Below are 21,622 nucleotides of genomic sequence, written 5' to 3'. Positions count from 1 at the left end.
TTCTTAAAGAAGTAAGCTAGGTAAGAATTGGAGGTGAATTATATTTATGTAATATTTTATTTATTTTATTAACATTACTTTTAATGTAATATTTTATTTCCTTAATTCATCTGAGTCTTACAGGTAGGCCACAATTATTATTTGCAAACAATAAAATTAATTTATGTGAAAATATATTTGAAAATCTTAAATTTTAAGTAAACAATTTCATCTCATTAGAGCATGGACTATTAGATTATTCAAATTTATTAGGAAATTTTTAGAAAAATATATGTGGAAGAGGAATAAAGGGAAGCATTACATAAAATGTTCTAAGATTAGAATGAATAATTTATTATAAACATTAGAAGTCTGAATAGTAGCATACTCTTTATTTATGGTAAATAAAACAGTACAATCATCCTCAAATTTAAAAATCTTGAACTCTACAACTAATGTATTTTCTAGGAAAAAAGAAAAACAAGTCTAATAAAATATCTGCAGGTCAAATGTTTAAAGTTGTGATGCTATAGCAAAATAAAAAAAAAAAATTTGTAAAATCAGTGGCTGAAGAATAATGATGGGGACTGTTTTCACAGAGGATGGTAACATGTTATATTTGAATATAAATTGCCATGTAGGGACTTTTAAGCAAACATTTAAAAAAAAAGAAATTTTTGAGTTAAATCATAATTTAAAAAGGAAAAAAATAGTCCAATAAGGTCCAATTTTTCAAGTCATTTTAGCAATGGAGCCTGGTTTAGAAACAAAAGCATAATGAGCAATCCCACTATATGACACAAAAAAGTGGAGCTCCTCTGTTAGGAGTGGAGAAGATAGGTGCTACACATCTGCTTCGTATCATCCAAGTCCTAAAGAAAACTTGGAAGGACCACATAGAACAAAACACATAAAACCACTTTCTCAAAGCATCATTTAAAAATGTGTTTAAAATTTACTTAATAGTTATTTATTTCATGTTAAGTATAGGTATCAGGTTTTCATGGTGCTTTTTTAAAAAAAAATTAAAAAGAAAAAAATCCCAGAATTACAAAATTGTATTACTTAACTTCTCAGCCTTGGTCGCCTCAACTATTACGAGGGAATAACATCAATTTCACAGGGTTGACCTATATAAGAACTTATTTCTTATATAACTTAGTACACTATATAAAACATACAGAATTTAATAAAAGTATTTTTTTAATTACTATCTGTAACTATTGTTGCTGAGTCAGTCAGCATACCTAAGCAGCCTTCACGAACGACTCCTAAAACTATAAAGTGAATGACTACTAAAGGAAAAACACAAAATAAAGAGAGAAAAATCCTTTTAAAATATTGATCCTGAAGACCTCATCGGCATACCCATTGGTGTTTGTGCAAATTTGCCAATAAAATAAAATTCAGTTTCTGTAATGAAGGACTGTTTTTGGTCATACTAGAATCATACTTGATGAATAATTAAGGCTAATTCCATTCTCCAAATCCTTCCTGGCTTGAGGGCTACCATCCTAGTATGTTTCATAGTAGGTATCAAAACTCCAATTTATCAAAACAATATCCTACAGAATAAAGCTGTATCTATATTTTAAATGTTTCGCCTTTAACAGCCATAAAGAAAACACAAAATTTTAAACATTACCAAATTGAATATTCCATTTTTAATTTTGAAGAAACATATATAAAAGGGAGTAATAAAGAAATGTTGAAATTTGAAAAAATTTGAATTCTATATATTTTTGTAAGTTCATACATGTAAATTTACATTTTTACGACAGAATAAAAGCATACTTTTTGATATGATATACTTTCAGCTGTGTGAACATCTTCCTGATTCCTCAGCACTTTCTGTGTGTCCATGTTGAGAACCTGAAGCTGCTGGATCAGCTCTGCTTGCTGTGCTGTATGTGCACTGTTCTGTTTGTAAAGATTCTGCAATTCCTGCAGCTCCTTCCTGTGCAAAGCAAGCAATAAATAGGGAGAAGCATGAATAAAGATCATCTCAGTTAAATAATTGTGTTCATCTAAAGTTAACGATCGGCTTCCAATTTTTTCAACTATTTTTTTTTTTTTTACCGCAGGCAAAAATTTTAATAAAAGAAATAATATATAAAGTATTTAATATTTATCGCATATACCTAGGAAATATTGATAAAACTACTATGACTTTCAAAGCTAAATATTTATCAATTTTCTTTTACAGCTTGATAGTAATAAAAACCTTGGATATACAGACATAGTACCACCTTCTTATTGAAATTAACTTACACTTCAGCTCCAAGAACTGATAAACACTAATGCCAGCAATAGTTATCAGACACTTCTGAATACAGGGTAACTCAACCTTACCTTGTACATTATACAGAACTTTAAATATATTAAAAAAGAATTCCAGCACCCAGTAAAAAAAAAATCCAATAGGCAAATGAAGTTTCAAACCAAAGTTTTTTAAAGCACCACCAGTTTCCAGTCTCAGGAGCTGGGCTTGAATTCTGTGACTCCTCTTATCTAGCTTGAAGAAAATAACAAGGCAAAGAAGTCGAAGGGGAGCAACCAACGTAAGGGGAAACCAGTTTTCCATTCTACCAAGGATGAAATTGGCAAGTAGAAGGATAAATGAACTGGTGAGGAAATCTATGCCTCTGGGATAAAGTTTTCTAGATTCCTATGGTAGTGAATCCTGTATGATACAGATCATATAAAAGTGGAAAACATTTTATATATTCAATTTGAAGAGAAAAATGTTTTATAAAGATGTATTTCACAGAAATACACTTTACAGTACCTATTTTAGAAACTGTATGTTTTTAATGGAAACTTTACCTATAACTTCAAACCGATGACTAAGTCACGTAAGATAATTCTTAAAAGAAAGAACAAAAGAAATATGCAGGCAATTGTCACAGATGGAGAGCATTAATATGGGAGAAATGAGTTCTCCTTTTTAGAGGTTTAGAATATTAATGTTCTTTAAATCCAACAACCCTTGCACTCATACAGATACATGTACATACACTATCTGCCTCAATCCTTTCAGGTTGCTATAACAAAATATCACCGACGGGGTAACTTACAAACAAAAGAAATTTATTTCTCATAATCCTGTAGGCTGGATGTTGGATCAGACAGTAAGCATTGTCGAGTGTGGGCCCTCTTTGGGGTCATAGACTTCTTTTTGTATCTTCATATGGTGGAAGGCACTAGGGAGCTTTAGAAGGTCTCTTTTGTAAAGAACATGTATCTCCTTCATGAAGGCTCTAACCTCATGACAAAAGCACTGTCAAAAGGCCCCACCTCCTAATGCCATCACATTAAGCATTAGGATTTCAACATATGAATGTTGGGTGGACACGAACATTCAGACCGTAGCACCATCTGTAACTATTCAAAAACCTGAAACTTGAAGAAAATAACAGTCCGAAAATGGGGGAGGGAAGAAAAGAGAATCACGAATGGCATGATACCTCAAGGAAATGTAATTCTCACAAGAGGAGGGTAGAAATCACCCATATTAATAATGCTTGCTGAGCACTGCTATTTTTCAAGGATAACATTGGCAAGACTAATCAAAGGAGAAAGGCACTAGATATAAGATAAAATTCTATCAGAGTATATAGTCAAGACATATGTTTGCCAGGAGAGCTAAGTAAATGTTGCATTTAGAAAAGGGACATGATGTAGATAAAAACGTATCTTTCAATATAATGTAAAACACAGCAAATTTATTTCTCCTCCAATGCTTAGAAGACCTTTGTTATGTCTTTACAAAGGGCGAAAACAGTAGTTGGCTTGCATTTCACAAAGTATACATTTACTCAGAAGAAATACGCTCATGAGGCACTAGGAGATTAAAAATCAGCAAAGGGAAAAGCATATTCTTGATTCCCATCTCTTGCTATCTTCTGGACATACTCTCAGTAAGTTTGATGGAAGCATAATCTAATACCATATAGATGTTTTCTGTGTGTCTCCCTACACCACTCTGAAAAGTAGATACAATGGAATGTACACCAATGTTGCCAATATGAAACTTGGAACACTATCAGTATCAAAATAAGTACCGAACAAGGCTTATGAAACACACATCTGGACTACTAAAAAACACTGAATTTGTCTAGATTTTTCCTCATTTGAAAATAAGTAAAGAAAAACTAGCAGGGCTTATTAGAAAAGGGGGAATATTTACAATTAAGGGGAAAAAATTTTATTGTGCATACTCAGAGGAAAAGAATACTTATGAATAGGAGTTACTAAAGGAATTAGAAAGAAGGCCTAGAAAGAGTATGAAAAAAATCATACCTCTCTGAATTATTAATAGGAAACCAAGATGTGAAGATGATCTTAATAAAATCTCTGTAAAAGCAGAGACATTTTTATCCACTGCTAAAGAGCACCTAGGACAATTCTTGTCTCTTATTAAATATTTTTTGTTGTAGTAGACATATCTAATGTGCTTTTTCAGATTCAGCTTCACCTGCCTCCTACAGTCTCAGTCCTTTGTTCTGCCTCAGCCTATTAAATACCACTTCAGCCTATGAAATTCATACAGTTCATGTGGCTCCATTACTTGAGGTCAATGAGCTGCATGCCTAGCACATTTGTACCACTTCCAGATTCAGATAAAATGCTACTACACAGGCATAATATAAGAAGTGAACTTTGGTCAAAGTAAGGTAAAACAAGAAGAAATCAGACAGGTAACTTTTTTTTTCTTTTTCCATCTGATGGATTGTTGTAGGGCATGGCTTCTCTCTACAGTGAGTCCAGAATCAACCTGAATGGCTAATTCTGTGCACATGCTGTCCCTTCATAGCTCATTGTCAAGCAGTATCCAGCACAATAATGCATTTCCTTTAATACTTTTTATGCTTTCCTGCCTCAGATTCTTCTTCTCTCACTTACTTTGCCCTGGAATTGAATTCCCCAAGCAAGTACATGTAATCCTTCATGTGGGCTCTGTTTTTTTGAATATGTGGGATAAGACAGTTGTTAAATGATGAAATGAAATGAAATGAAATGAAATAAATGAAACGGATGAAGTGAAAAGAATGATGCCGTACATAATAGCATTAAAACTCATAATAAAAGCAGTTATAAGAAAAATCAATTCTATGGAAAATAAAGTTAATTGGTAGGTTTGAACTTGAGAAGTATCTCTAGACACAAAAAAGAAAGTCTGAAGTAAAAGGAAAGTGGGTTGAGGTGAGAGAATGTTGAGAACCAGCAATGCTTCTTCTCATCTCAGGAAGAATCTTAAGTTCTGTTAAAAATATGTTGCTGAAAGACAAACCAACGATCTTTCAGTTACAGCAATGCTATGTGGGCCGTGTGATAATTTAGGAACATCCCTTTAGAGTTCAAGTTTGATTAAAAAAAGAAAACCACAGGGTTTCAGACAACTTCTCTAGATTATTCTGCAGTTTAAAATAATATATATTGATGGCTTACAAAAACAACAAAACAAGATTTATTGCTCGTTCATATTACATGTTTACATGTGGCTTTCTTCTGTTCTAAGATCCAAACTGGAGCAACAAACTGGATTAGGAATAAACCATAAGAAATGTCAAAATCCATATAAGAAAGAACATAAAACATTTTGTAAGGACACAAAGGTTCTGAAACAAATGGAATAGCATACCATACTCGAAGACATGAAGAATGACATTATAAACATGTCAGTTCTTCTTACTTATAAATTTGATGCTTTAATTAAATACCCAACAAAAAATAAGCAATTTTACTCTAAAGTTTATACAGAAAAATTAATAAACTATAAATGCTCAGAAAAGCTAAAAAAAAAAAAAAAAAAAGAGCAGTAATGGAGAATGAGCCACGTATTCTCTTATCCAATCTTCATCATCTCTGTTCTACTTTCTATTACTCTAGCCTACGAGGCTAACCACTACAGACTGCATTGCACTGGATCCTTGTCCTCTGGGTCTGACTTTGATTACATGGAAGTGCTAGATGAAAAGAGAGTAAAAAAGAAAGAAGTCAAAGATTTCTTTCCCTATCTCCCTCTCTGCTGAGCCACAGTTGGCGGTTTCTCTGTTCCTCTAAGGATAATTATCCTTATTAGCCTCTTCCAGGGCTAGACTTCTCACAGAGATTTGATAACAGCCTGCCCCTTCTGGTCTAGGGGTAGTAAGGGTTTCTTATGGTTAATAATCTGAATCTCGATATCTATTTGGAGAGAATTGACATCTTTATCATACTGAGTCTTCCAAACCATGAACTTTGTATATCCCTGCACATATCAGACCTTTTATTTTTCTCAGTGTTTTATAGTTTCCTGTATAAATATAATACACACTTCTCATTATACTTATTCTTCATATTTTAGTCATGTTTAAATTATTTCTAAATCCATTTCCTAACCTTTTTGGTGGCAAAAAAGTACAATTAAATTTTACACACTTACTTGTATTTACCAAGTGTGCTTAAACTCATTTATTAATTTAAACAATGTTTCTATAAATATTTTTAATTTTCTACTTGAATTAATCATATTATAGGTAAATACTAAGACCTTTTTACTTCATTTCTAGTTCTTATGTTTTTAAATTTTTACTTCTGCCTTACTACATAAATGATATTTCTGACTATGTACTAGACATTTATTTGCAAAACTGGAGACATAATTTGAAGAAATAATTGTTTTATCATCCTCCAAACAAGTATAATTTATACTTGCTTCTGCTAAATGCCTGGGGACACTAGCAATCCAGATTTCTCGATCCAATTTCAGGATTCTGACTGTGATGATACTCCTAACCAAAATTATGACTGTGCTGTCTTGATTTTTCTTTTTTCTTTTTTTTTTTTTGAAAGATTTACAACTAATTTCTAAGAAAAATTCTAAACTCAGTGGAAGGTGGGCTAATATTCACTTAGCCCATCCTCCATGTAATCACAAAATCATTAACAATTAAGGCAAAAATTTTAGGTAACTTAATTGGCTAGATTTTTTAATTAAAGTTCTAGGTATATATTAAGTTACTCTGTATATATTACAGACATGTGTATTATTATAAATGTATTTATACACTTATTTACTTATTCTCTAACTCAGGGCGAAAATCTTTTCAGGTAGTTCACGATAATATTCCAAGCACAATGGGTGACATGAATTTAATATTCAATAAATACACAAATGATATAATGAATACCAAAGGAATAAACCCATAAAGAAATAAAGTTAGGTTAGCTACATTGTTTATCAATAAGAAAAAGTATATTCAAATAAGAAAGTGCCTTGATCATATATCCCACAATTATGGCTTTGTGTGTCTTTTGTACTACATACAAATTCAAGAAAAAGATGCTAGTATATCAAAACCATCACCGAACCACCCACTCGCAAGAAGTAAAAATGATCAAGAAAAGGAAATATGTAGTACATCCAATAGGTAATCTTTATTCAGACAACTCAGGAGAAACTGCAGATACTTCAACTACTATCCTGTAATGAGGGTCTGAGTCAACGTTCTCTGATTCAAACTTACAACTCTGCTATTACCTCATCCTCTATGAGTTCTTATCAAACTCAAAATTACATATGGTCCATTCTTATACCATTCTATAAGAAAATGTTCATAACTGAATACTATTGCCCTATTTACTATAGCTTATAGCTCTTACTATACACTGAATTCATGTATACAAACACAGGGGCAAAATTTAGTAGAAAACATAATTATTAACACCTCATGCACTTAACACTGCATTATATCTTGGAATGAATCCCATGTTCCACCCAGTAGCTTAGTGTCATCATACTCTAAAAAGGAAAGGTCATCATTGAAATATTTTGTACAGTTATAGGTGCCATATTTTAAGAAAAATATTGTTGATATAGATGCTAAAATTATGGAATATTCAGAAAGGGAATCCCAAGTAGTATAACATCTATGAAATAAATATATATATATACATATATATGTATATATATATATATCCACACACATATATGAAAAACGAGAAGTAGGGGTAGCTTAATAAATTAATAAAAAATAATTTTGATAAAGTTATCTTCTATTATTTGAAGATCTGTGCTGTAGAACAGAGATTAAAGTACCTCTGAGATTCTCTAGATAAGGAACCAAAATAAATAAGCAGATAATGTAAAAATGCAAATTTCAACTCAATATATGAAACAATGTTTAAATTCAACTAATATAAAATTATAAGAACAGTCTTGAAAAGAACTAAGAAACATAAACTAAAAGTATCAAGCAAAGACTAAAAGCTATATTATCTTATTGAAAAGAAGATAGGAATAAATGATTTTAAAATTTCATCTAAATTTAAGATTCTATTACTACTTAGAATTATCTGACTTCATCAAATTATTGACTTAAAAAAATAATTATAACATGAATGGATTAGCCAACCAGTCTATCATCTACAAAGTTTATACTTTTCCTCGCCCTTGTGATAAAAAGTTTTTAAAACTATATCGAAATGAATTTTTGCCTGCATAACAGTTACTATATAAAATCCTGCTCATATACATATGTACATATATGTGTGTATATATGCATCTCTTGCAATATGCTAAATACGTAAATTTATGAATATAACATTTATGTATTTATGACATATACATTTTACACACACACACACACACACTATATATATATATATATAGTGGTAGCACCAGGAGATGAAATTGTGCTTATAGAGTTATATGATAAACTTTGTATGATTTATTTTAATTAAGTAAAAAAACTATATATGAGTATGTATGCATATACACATGACATGTATATATATGTGTGTGTGTGTGTGTGTATTTACATATTTATTATTTGTTCTAATGCTATTTTCTGATAAAGGTAATTGTATATTAAATTAATAGGTAGTTTAAAATCTTACGAAATTCTTAAAAACACAAGTTTTTCAAGTAATTCCACTTTGAGTAGCAGTACAAAACTATTTTGATATTGATATTTCACAGACTAATACCACTTACGATATGATAAAATAAAAAGTCAAAATGGATTTCTCATTATTTTTCATTATAACAATAATGAATATTATATATAGCACATAGCTAGGAATTTTAAAAGGAAACAATAAATGAATGCATCATCCTTGTTAAAAATCAAAACAAGCCTCCTTGTTGAGCATGCTTTTCCCATTCCGGTGAAGCCCCTGGTTCTCCCCAGTAAACTATTTCCAGCTTGATATATATAGTTCTACATAGTTTCAATACATAAACATATGTACCCATCGAAGATATACTGTTGTCATTTGGGGGTGTTAATAATAAACATAAATGCTGCCATTCTGACAATTAATTCTATTTCTATAATGTTAAATTAAAAATTGAATATACTTGCCTGACCAGAGTAATATCCATATCCTTCTGGATAAGTTCAGTCTGTTTGTTATTTAACTGTAATGACAGCGCATTATATTTACTCTGCGAAACTTCAATTTCTTTCCTTGCTTGGATTAAATTATCTTCAAAGGCCTAAAATTAGAACACAGATAAAAATCAAATATAATTAATATGAAATAAATTAAAATAAGTCTGTTAGATTTAGCTAACTAGTCTACAAAATGACAGTAAAAATTAGTGTTTTAAATTTCATTTTTTTGTTTTCACTTAATTAAAAAAAATTTAATGCAAACAATAACTTTTATATCAGTCACAGGTTACTTTTCTCAGAAACAGAACAAGAAGAAGAGGAAGAGGAGAGGAAGAGGAAGAAGAAAAAAAGAGGAAGAGAGGGAGGAATGGGAGGGAGAAGGAAGAGAGAGGGGAAAGGGGGAAGAAGCAAAAGATACAAAGAGAGGGGGAGGAAGGGAGAGAGAGGAAAAAAGGAAGAGAGAAAAAAATTACAAGACTTAGCTGAGATACAGAGAAGTTGGAACCCTTGTACATTGCTAGAGGAACTGTAAAGTGGTGTGACCTGCATGGAAAACGGAAAACAATATGAGATTCCTCAAAACATTAAAAATGGAGCTACCATATAATTCAGCAATCCCACTTTTGAGTATATATTCAAAAAAATGGAAAGCAGGATCTTGAAAAAATATTTGCATACCCATGTTCAGAGCAGCACTGCTCACTATAGCCAAGGTGTGGAATGTCAATTCAAATGTCAGATGAATAAATAAAATATATACATAAGAAATACAGTGCAGCCTTAAAAAGAAAAAGAAATCCTGCTGTATGCTGCGACATGGATAAACCTTGAGGACATTATGGTAAATGAAATAAATTGATCACAAAAGGGCAATTACCATATGATTCCACCTAGATGAGCTTTTAAGAGCAGTCAAATTCATAGATACACAAAGTAGAATGATGGTCACCAAGGGCTAGTGTTAGGGAATGTCGGGGGCTGTTTTGACTAAGATGGCTGCCAGGCCGAAAATGGCTGCTCAGCAGGGCTCCCCACCAAGGCCACGTAAGCCTCCCGGATGTATCTGCCTCGCTTCCCGCCAAAGGGATTTTTCGCTGGTCTTTTCGCCTGGCCCCTTTGTGTTACACAGTATATCCTGAATGACTCTGGCCAATCAGCCCCGCTAACGCAACATCACCCGATCACGCCCTATATAAGCCTGCAGCGAGCCTTAATAAACGAGACTTGATCAGAAAGCCTGTCTTGTCTCCCTCCCCTCCCCGTTCTGTCTTAGGGTCCCTGTTGACTGTCCCGCGGGCCGGGACAAGGGAAAAATAAAGAATTATTAATGGGCACAGAGTTACAATTCTACAAGTCGAAAAAATTCTAGCAATCTCTTTCATAGCAGTGAAATATAAACACTACTGAACTGTACACATACATATGGTTAATGTGGCAAATTTTATGTTATGTGTTTTTTACCACAATGAAAAAAAAGGAAAGACATTTTTGACATATGCAATAGCACAGATGTACCTTGAGATCATTACAAAAAGCCAAATAAACCAGTTACAAAAAATGAAAATATGATTCTATTTATATGAGGTATCTAGAGTAGTTAAACTCATAGAAACAAAAAGTAGAATGGTGAATGTGAGAGGCTGTGCAGAGGCGAAAGCGAGGAGTTGTTTAATGAGTGTAGTTTCATTTTTGGAAGATGAAAAAGTTCTGGAAATTGGTTGTACAGCAATGTCAATATACTTAACTCTACTAAACTGTATACTTAAAATGGGAAAGATTGTGAATTTTATGTAATGTTTATCAAATTTTTAAAAAAGTAACCATACCACAAAGAAGCTCATATTTAATTAAATCTGATGTGAAGCAAAATCTGATGTGAAGCAATTTGTGTTCCAGGACATTGTCAAAAACAATAGAAAATCAGTCAGCAATTTTTGGAGACCAACATCTGGGTGTCATGCCAACAGTGACAGACATATTAATAGAAAAATCAAGAGAACAGTGAAAGCGAGCCCTGCTAAAATCACTATGAACTCAGGGTGAATGTGGACATGTTCAAGTCTGTGCTTTCTGAAAAGCAACACCAGAGGCTGTATACTGCAGGGGAAATAGACATTACTAAAATGATTCAGCCAAATCACTAAAAAACCAAACGAGCAAACATCAACAAGCCCCGGGGATGTAGCAATGAGGAATTGGTATCCAAACCTGCCACAGTATATCATGTTAAATGTCCACTCTCAACAAAAAGTTAAAACGTGAAGAAACAGGACAGTATCATCCATAGAGAAGAGAGGAATCAGACAACAGAAACTGCCCACAAGAAGATCCAGATGTCAGACTTCACAAGGACTTCAAAACAGCCATTATAAATCCATTTAAATGTGTATTCTATCTGCTTAATATTTATATAATATTCTTTTAATATTGAACATTAAAATTTTCTAAACTTATTTAATATTCATTCTTAATTTATTCAAATTTAAATATTTAAAGAAAACCATGCTTTAAAATGTACCATATCTTAAAAAATATAAAAAGGTAAAATGACAAGATCTCATCCAATAAAGTGATATAATTTTAAAACATCAAAATGGAAATTCTTGTGCTAAAAAGCACAATAATGAAAATGAAAAAAAACTCACTAAGAGGAGCTCACATTTAATATAAACTGACAGCAATAAAAACAACAAACCTGAAGATAAATCGATAAAAAGAATAATGAAAAATTTATAGCCTCAGAGAAATGTGGGATGCTATGAAATGCAACAACATAAGAATAACGGGACTACCAGGAGAGGTAAGAGTATAAGGAACAGAAAAAAATATTCAAAGAAATGGCTGAAAACTACCCAACAACAATGAAAAACATTATTCTACACATGCAAGAATCTCAACAAACTCCAAGTAGTAGCCACACAGAGATCCACAAACACATCATAGTAAAAATGTTGGAAGCCAAAGACAAGAAGAAATTCTTTGAAACCATAAGCAAGAAATGACTCACCATTTACAAGAGACTCCAGTAAGATTAACAAATGACTCTTCTTCAGAAATCATGGAGGACAGAAAGTGTTAAGATCCCATATTTGAAGTGTTCAAAGAAAAAAATTTGCCAACACAAAATCCTATATCTAGTAAATCTGTCATTTAAAAATGAATACAATAAGTGACATCAGCAAAATGGCAGAGTATGCAGCTCCAAGCACTCTCTCCCTGAAAGGAACACCAAAAAGCAAGCATAAACTGTCAGAACCAATGACAGAAAAACCTTGGAATGTATTCAAAAGTTCAAGCAACCAAGTGAAAACTGAACCAAGAAAAAAGCAACTTGAAAACGGGATGAAAGATCTGTGGAGTTTTTACTTGCCCTTCCCCACCTCACCCCCAGCACACTAGCCTGGGAATCTTAGAGCACAAAAGCTCTTTTAATGGAAGTGGCCCAGGTCCATAGTAGGGAATCCTGGTTGCTGGTTTGGACGGAGCAGAACAGACTTTATTGGCAAATTATTATGTGTATCTGTTCTAACTTTTCTGGGAGCTACCTGAAGGAGTGATGCAAGGTGATTATCTCTGTCTGACCTAACTGGAAACACAGACTGGAAACATAAAGGATATGGCTCAAAATTACCACAAGGCAAACTAACAAACCATAGATCCCTGAGGCAAAAGACTATTGGTTGAGATACATAATAAAATGCCTATGGTGTGAGAGTACACACTGTGGGAGATTCTTTGGGTAATTAGGATAGTTAAAAAAAAAAATACCCATGCATACGGGAGACTTTAGAAAGCCATACACATGCTCAAGGAAAGATTCATGCTCAGAAAAGACCAGAGAAGACCCTATGTTTTCACCTTGGACTGACCTCTGGGTTCAGTGGAAATCTGGATAAGTATTGAAGGGCTGCTCCGGCACAGAGAAGGGGATAGGAATTTGTTTCATGTCTGTGTTATTTTTTTTTTTTGATTTTGTTTGTTTGTTTACTTTAGCTCTTGGAATTCAAGGAAAGCTCTGTCACAACATGAGCTGAAAAAAGCTAAAGGATAGAGACTTCAGTGACAACACGCAACAAGGAATAAAGTCTCTGAAAGACTATCTAAACGAAGAGACTACCATACCTTCGACAATGAAAAAAGCAGCAGCTCTTCGGGAAGGGGCAGAATCTGATTTTCATAGTTATCATATTATAACACTCAAATGCCCAAATTTCAACAACAAAAAACTACAAGGCATACAAGAAACAGGAAAGTGTGGGTTATTTAAAGAATATGTATAAATGAACAGAAAGCAACCCTGTGTAACTCCAGTGTCAGATTTACAAGGCAAAAATTTTATAACAACTGTCCTAAATATACTCAAGGAGCTAAAAAATATATAGAAAAAAAACTAAAGGAAATCAAGAAAACAATGTATAAACCAAAAAAGCATCTATAAAGAAGTAATAATATTAAAAAGAATCAAATTCTAGAGTTAAAAAGTACAACAAAAAATGAATAATTTACCAGAGATTTCAACAACCAATATAATAAGGTAGAAGAAATAATCAGCAAACTAAAAGATAGAACAAGTAAAATTATTGAATCTGGAGAGTACAAAGACAAGTGAACATAGCCTATGAGAACAGTGGGACACCACTAATAAGACTAGTTTATACATTATAGGAGTCTCAAAAGGAGGAAAGAGCACAGAAATAACATTTGAAAAATAATGGCCCCAAACTTCCCAATTTTGATGAAAGATATACCTAAAAATCCAAAGACTCAACAAACTCCAAGTAAGATCAGTAGAAAGAAACTCACGTTGAGATACATTATAATCAAACTTTTGAAATTCAGCTAACAAAGAATCTTGAAAGTAACAATGGAGTAATGTCACATACAAAAGATCATTGAGAATATCAGCTGATTTATCATCAAAAATGATGGAAGACAGAAGGCAGTGTTATGACATATTTAGTGTGCTAAAGAACTGTCAACATTGAATTTTATACCCAGTAAAACTATTGATCAAGATTTCATAATTGCATAATTATGTGAATTTCATTCACAGATAAATGAAAGCTGAGGCAGTTCATTACTAGATCTGCCCTATGAGAAATGACAATCCTTCAGACTGAAATGAAGAAATGCAAGACTAATTCAAAGCAGTATGAAGGAATAAAGACTCCAGTAAGAGTAACTATGTGGGCAATACAAAAGCCAATATTTTTGTATATTTAGTTTGTAATTCTACTTTTTATTTCCTGCATGACTTCAATGACATAAAAAATTATAAATCTTTCCTACAGGGCAGACAATTTATAAAGATGTAACTATGACAACAATAACATAAAGTCAAAAGAAAGAGCAGTAAAGGAGAAATTTTTTGTATGCTGTATCACTTTAAATTATATTGTTATAAGTTTATAATGAAAAAATGTAATCCCCAAGCTAACTACAAAAAATATCAATACAATATACACAAGAAATGAGAAGAAAATCAAAATGTGCCACTACATAAAAGATCAACTAAACATGAAAAAAGTAATAGAAGTATTCAGAGACCAAAAGGAAATCTAATGAACATAAAGCAAACAAATAATAAAATGGCAGAGTTGGTCTTTCCTTACTCGTAATTACTTTAAATGTATGTGAATTAAACTCTCCTATCGAAAGGCAGAAATTGACAGAATGGATAAAGAAAACATTATACAACAATATGTTGTTTAAAATACACTTACTTTAGATATAAAGAAACAAAAAGATTGAAAAATAAAAAAATGGGAAAAGATATTACATGAAAATAGCAACCCAAAAGAGAACTGAGGTAGATATTATAATACTGGACAAAACTTTTAAGTCAAGAACTGTTACAAGCAACAAATATATATACATGTATTTAAAAGTCAATGCGTCAAGAAGATATAACAACTATAGATATAACTGCACCAAAGAGCCCTAAAACATATAAACAATTACAGAATTGAATGTCGAAGCAATAATAATTAGAAATTCAATATTCCACTTTAAGTAATGAATAAAATATTTCAAAATAAGGTCAATAAGGATACAAAGTGATCAACACTATAAACTACATTGATCTAACAGGCATAGATAGAACACTTTACCACAAAACAGTACATTACATATTTTGCTCAAGTACACCAGGCACATTTCCTATATCAGACCATAAGATAGGCCATAAAACAATTCTCAATAAATATAAAAACATTAAAGTCATACTAAGTATCTTCTCCAACCACATTGGAATGGAGCTAGAACTCAGTAACATAAGGAAAACTGAACATTTTAAAAATATATGGAAATCAAGTAATATACTCTTAAATAACCAATAACTCAAAGAACAAATCACAAGAGAATTAGACGACATTCAGAGATGAATGAAAACAAAAACACAACATACCAAAACTTACAGGATGCAGCAAATACAGTGCTCAGAGGGAAATGTATAGCAGTAAATGCCTACATTAAAAAGAAGATATATCTCAAAGTCAATAATCTAATTTTATATCTTGAAAAAACAGGGGGAAAAAATCAAAGTAAAGCCAAATAGAGAAGGAAGAAAATAATAAAGAGTAGTATAAACACTTTTTAAAAATAAATAAATAAAAAGGGGAATAGCAAACCAATAGAGAATTAATTAAAGCAAAAGTTGACTCTTTGAAAAGACAACAAAATTAACACATCTTTAGCTTGGCTTTAAAAAAAGGATTAAATAACTAAAACAAGAAATGAAAGTAAAGACACTACTAATAACCATAGAGAAAAATAGATTATTGGAAAATACCATAAACAATTATAAAACAAATAGATTATTAGAAAATACCATAAAAAATTATAAAACAAACATAAAACCTACATGAAATAGACAAATTCCTAAAAACACACAAATTACTTAAACTGACTCAAGAAAAAGGAAAATATTAAACAGGACAAACAGAAACTCATGGACATGGACACTAGACTAGGGGAAGGGAGGAGGAGGGAGATAGATGGGGTAAAAGGGGTCAAATATGTGGTAACATTAAATAATTTTTTAAAAATAAATTAAAATAAATTTTTTTAAATAACGAAAAAAAAAAAAAAAAAGCATCCATAGACCTATAATAATGAAGAGGTTTAATGAGATGAATCAGAGGTTGAATCAAAACCTCCCGACATTGAATATTCCAGAACCAGATAGCTTCACTGGTGAATTCTACCAAATGTTTTAAAAGAATTAATACCAATTCTCAAATTCTTCCAAAAAAAAATATATAAGAAGAGGGAACACTGCCTAACTCATTCTATAAGGCGAGCTTTATCCTGATACCAGAGCCATATAATCATATCCCAACAATGTAAGGTCTGTTCAACATTCAAAATCAAGTAATGTAATATACCATACCAATAGAATAAAAGACAAAAACCACATGATCATTTCAATAGATGCGGAAAAAGCATTTGCAAAATGCAATCCGTCCATGATCAAAAAAGACTGTCAACAAACTACAAATAAAAGACAACTTCCGTAATCTGATAAACACAAGAAGTACCACTTATCCTCATTATACTACCAAACTATTTAAAGGTTGTCATTTCCTAATTGTGCAGTAGTTGATTTAATTTATTTCCTTAAATATCTGTAATGAATTGATTCAAAAAGACATATTTTTTCATAATCATACATAATTATGCATACATACGAAAACACTTTTCCATCCTTACAATATTTTAATAGCTATATATATTTATGTACTTATGTTATATATTCTTTTTATGTGTGCAGACATAAAGGGACTATCATAATTACTAGGACTAAAATTCTTTTCTGACCTTTTCAACAAAATCTATGTTAAAAGATATAATATCCATTGACCATTGATGATTAAAACATTCAATAAAATAAGTAAAGAAGGAAGAGTACCTTAACATAATAAAGGCCATACATGACAAACCCTCAGCTTATGTAAGCAATGGAGAAAAACTGAAAGCTTTTCCTCTATGATCAGGAACAATAAGGATGCCCACTCTCACCACTATTATTCGACGTAGTACTGAAAGTCCTAGCCAGAGCAAACAGGCAAGAGAAAGAAATAAAAGACATCCAAATTAGGAATGAAGAAGTAAAATTGTCATTTTTGCAGATGACATGATTCTCTATATATAAAATCCTAAAGACTCCACCAAAAACTACTGGAAAAAATAAACAAATACAGTAAAGTTGCAGGATACAAAATCAATGTATAAAAACCCATTGTGTTCCTATATACTAACAATGAAATTTCAGAAAAAAAAATAAAACCTATTCCTTCTGCAATTGTAACAAAAAGAATAAAATACCTAGGAATAAAATTAAAGAATGTGAAGGACTTATACAATGAAAACTACAGGACATTATTAAAAGAAACTGAAAAAGACACAAAGAAATGAAAAAATATTCTATGTTCATGGACTAGAAAAATCGACAGTTAAAATGGCCATATTACCAAAGCAATATAGAGATTTCATGAAACCCAACGGCATTTTCAAAAGAAACAGAAATCATCATATTTGTATCGAAGCATGAATGACTCTGAATAGCTAAATCAATCCTGAGGAGAAAAAAAAAAGCTGGTGGTACCACACTCTGACTTCAAATTATACTACAAAGCAACAATAATCAAAACAGCATGGAACTGACAGAAACACAGACACAAAAATCAATGGAACAGAATTCAGAGCCCAAAAATAAACCGACATATATGTATGGGCAAATAATTTTCCACAAAGAAGCCAAAAATATACAATACAGAAGAGGAAGCCTCTTCAATAAATGGTGCTGGGAAAATTAAAAAGCCACATGCAAAAGAATAAAACTACAAAATATTAACTCAAAATGGATCAAAGATCTAAATATAAAACCTGAAATAATAAAATACATAGAAGAAAATAGGTACTAAATTTATGAACCTTTGTCTTTAGATTTTATAAATTTGACCTCACAGGCAAGGAGAGTAAAAGCAAAAATAAATGAATGGGACTATATTGAACTAAAAAGCTTCTACACAGCAAAAGAATCCATCAACAAAACAAAAAGGCAACTAACAAAATGGGAAAAGATATTTGCAAACAACATCTCTGATATGAGGCTAATATCCAAACTACACAAAAACTCATGTAACTCAAAAAAAAAATCCAATTAAAAAATGAGCAGAGGACCTGAACAGACACTTGTCCCAAGAAAACATACAAATGGCCAACAAATATATAAAAAGAAGCTCGACTTCACCAGCTATCAGAAAAAATGCAAATCAAAACCACAATGCAATACCACCTCACACTTGTTAGAATGTCTGTTTATCAACAAGACAGTGTTGGAGAGGTAGCAGAGAAAAAGAAACTCTCATAAATTGCTGGTGGAAATGTAAATTGGTACAGCAACTATAGAAAACAGTACAGTGGTCCCTCAAAAAATTAAAAATAGAACTACCACATGACCCAGCAATCCCTCTTCTATGTATCTACCTCAAAAACTTGAAAACATTTATTCATAAAGATAAGTGTATCCCTATATTCACTGCAGCATTATTCATGGTAGGCAAGACCTAGAAACAAATGTCCTCTGATAAATAATTTGATGAGATGTGGTACATATATACAATAGAATACTCAGACATAAGAAAAGATGAAATATTGCAATTTGCAACAACATAAATGAATCTTGAGATTATCATACTAAGTAAAATAAGTCAGACAGAAAAAGTCAAGAACCACATGATTTCACTCATATGGGAAATAGAAAACTAAAAGCAATTAAAAAACAAACAAACAAACAAACAAAAACTACAGACACAAACAACAGTATAGTTACCAGAGGAAAAAAGGTAGACAAGGAAAAAGAGGGTCAAATATATGGTGACAGAAGGAGATTTGAGTTAGGGCAGTAAACACACAATGCAATATACAGATGATGTATTATAGAACTGTACATTTAAAATCTATATAATTTTATTAGCCAATGTCACCCCCAATAAATTTAATAAAATTTCTTTAAAAGTTAATTAAAAAGATAAGCATATCAATTAAAAACTGAGGAAGAAACCTAAATAAACACTTCATCAAAGAGGCCAATGAGCATATAAAAAGGCTCCAACCTCATTGTTCAGCAGGAAAATGCAAATTAAAACCACAATAAAATATCACGAAAATACCACTACACATCCACCATAACAGTTAATATTCAAAACAAAAACTATCAACATCAAGTATAATGAAGACGTAGAGGCACCAGGATTCTTATATATTCCTGTTAGAAATGCAAACTCTACCATTTTGGAATGCAGTGTGGCATTATCTTTTAAAAGTAATTCCACTGCTACGTAGTACAACAGAAATATACCACAACTGCACACGTTCATGTCAGTACATGAATATTCATTCATAGCAGCATTATCTGTAATAGTTCCCAAATGCGAACAACTTAAAAGAATGGAGAATAGATAAACTGGAGTGTATTCACACAATGGAATGCCACACTAGCAATGGAAAAAAATGAATGGCAGCTACAAGCAACAACATGAACGAATTTCAAAATTGCCATGTTGAACTTCTTAAGAAGTCAAACACACAAAAAAATACGCTATGTATTACCTTATATTCAAATTTAAAAACAAAACTAATATATGGTGTAAGGCAAGAGAATAGCTATCTTTGAAGAGAATGGAAGGAATAGTGACTAAATGGGGACAGAAGAAGGACTTCAAGGATGTAGGTAATGCTCTATTTCCTATGGGTGGAAATTACATGGTCGTGTTCACTTTGTAGTAATTACTGAACTGTGCACTTATAGTCTGTGTGTTTATTTTATATATGCGCTATGCTTTAATAAAAAGGGGAAATATTTTATTCTCTTTAACAGATATTGTTTCAAATACATATATATCATTCTCTCTCCATGACCTCTATTTGGTGTCATATTCGGCCAGGGGAGTGAGGAGGAGAGAAATAGTAGAGGAAAAAAAAATCTACAAGCTGTCAAACATATTTTCTATATGTAATCTGCCAATCTGCTCTTGTCATGAATGCCTAGTCTTCTTTGAAATAAAAAATAATCTTGTAAATTCTTGATTCTAAAAAGGCAATAAATCATTCAAAATATATTAATCTGTAAGAGAGAAACCAAAAATTCAATGGATAAAACTGAACAAAAACATTCTCAAGACAAAGGGAAAGCCACAAAAGGTATAATAGTTTTTGATCGAAGGGTATAAGAATATTATAAAGATTGACTGCACCTTTTATATTCTATAAAAATAAAATTTTACTAGGAATAGGCCCTCTTATGCCAAAGAAAAGCACCATTTTGAAACAATGAGTATTTTTTAACTGTTTTATGCTTTTCTTACATTTTATTTTAAAAGACTTACAATTAATTTAGAATTACAATTAATTCTAGTTGTATTTATAAATTTAAGCCCTAACTGAAAAAAGTAATAACTCATGATTCTAAATATGATTTTTAAAACATGTTTTATTTCAAAATGCACTATACTTTATTTTTTAATGATTACACTTTAGATAACTATTTGAAGTCAGTTTCCTGCTTTGCAACATCAATTTTTAAAAAGCCATGGGTCTGAAGTGAAGGAATATAAATTAATGCTAGTCCCCACTGGTGGATCTGAATATATAACTTGTTATTTAAAGAAAATAACACATAATAAACTTCCCAAAAGAAGTTAGATCTAAAATAATAGCGTGGATTCCATTCACACTGCATACCTTTACTTTTGCATCAATGCTATATTTTTCTTTTCTCCATTGTGCTTCCTGCTTCCTCAGTTTCTCCAGGTCATTTAGCAAGTCAGCGCAACGGGTACTTAACTTCTCATTTTCCTCCTCCAGATTTTTTATAACCAGTCTGTTTTGCTCTTCCTTATTATGTACACATTCTTTAGTGACCTGTAGAACAGTACACAAGGGCCGATAAACAAACAAACAAACAAACAAAAAATGGTGAAAACTAATCAGCAAATATAAACTGTGCAGCTTTACCCTCGCAGCAGCTTCTTCTATATTTGACGGCCAAGGTCACCTGTATACTTTTATTGGCCTCTTTTCATGCAGGTGGATGGGTCATATTTTTTCACTGGATGACAGCTTTGATGAGTACACATTTGCAAAGAGCCCATTAATTGATCAAGCTGCCTTTGATGCTGTCCCCAGCTATTTTTGAGACCCACACAGACATATACTCCCAGACCTGGGTTTTATCAATTAATAATGCCAGTCCCATC

At 31.9% G+C, this 21,622-nt stretch overlaps 1 protein-coding gene across 11 annotated transcripts in view; it reads right to left on the bottom strand.

The window, feature by feature from the left end:
* CNTLN (centlein) overlaps window positions 1-21,622 on the bottom strand; it is a 250,801-nt gene that overhangs the window by 156,977 nt on the left and 72,202 nt on the right. For 8 of the 11 annotated variants that reach the window (XM_036238532.1, XM_036238539.1, XM_036238541.1 and 5 more), the window contains 4 exons: window positions 21,108-21,287; window positions 9,846-9,905; window positions 9,330-9,463; window positions 1,774-1,936 (listed from right to left, as the gene is read on the bottom strand). In XM_036238532.1, coding sequence (XP_036094425.1) covers window positions 1,774-1,936; window positions 9,330-9,463; window positions 9,846-9,905; window positions 21,108-21,287 — 537 coding nt within the window. The remainder of the gene's footprint in view (window positions 1-1,773; window positions 1,937-9,329; window positions 9,464-9,845; window positions 9,906-21,107; window positions 21,288-21,622) is intronic. The other 3 variants (XM_036238536.1, XM_016136823.2, XM_036238537.1) reach the window with 1 other exon arrangement.

This window comes from Rousettus aegyptiacus, unplaced genomic scaffold (assembly GCF_014176215.1).
Source record: "Rousettus aegyptiacus isolate mRouAeg1 unplaced genomic scaffold, mRouAeg1.p scaffold_m13_p_3, whole genome shotgun sequence".
Taxonomy (NCBI): domain Eukaryota; kingdom Metazoa; phylum Chordata; class Mammalia; order Chiroptera; family Pteropodidae; genus Rousettus; species Rousettus aegyptiacus.
Note: the sequence above shows the minus strand (reverse complement) of the source record. Positions and strands in the feature narration are given on the sequence as shown.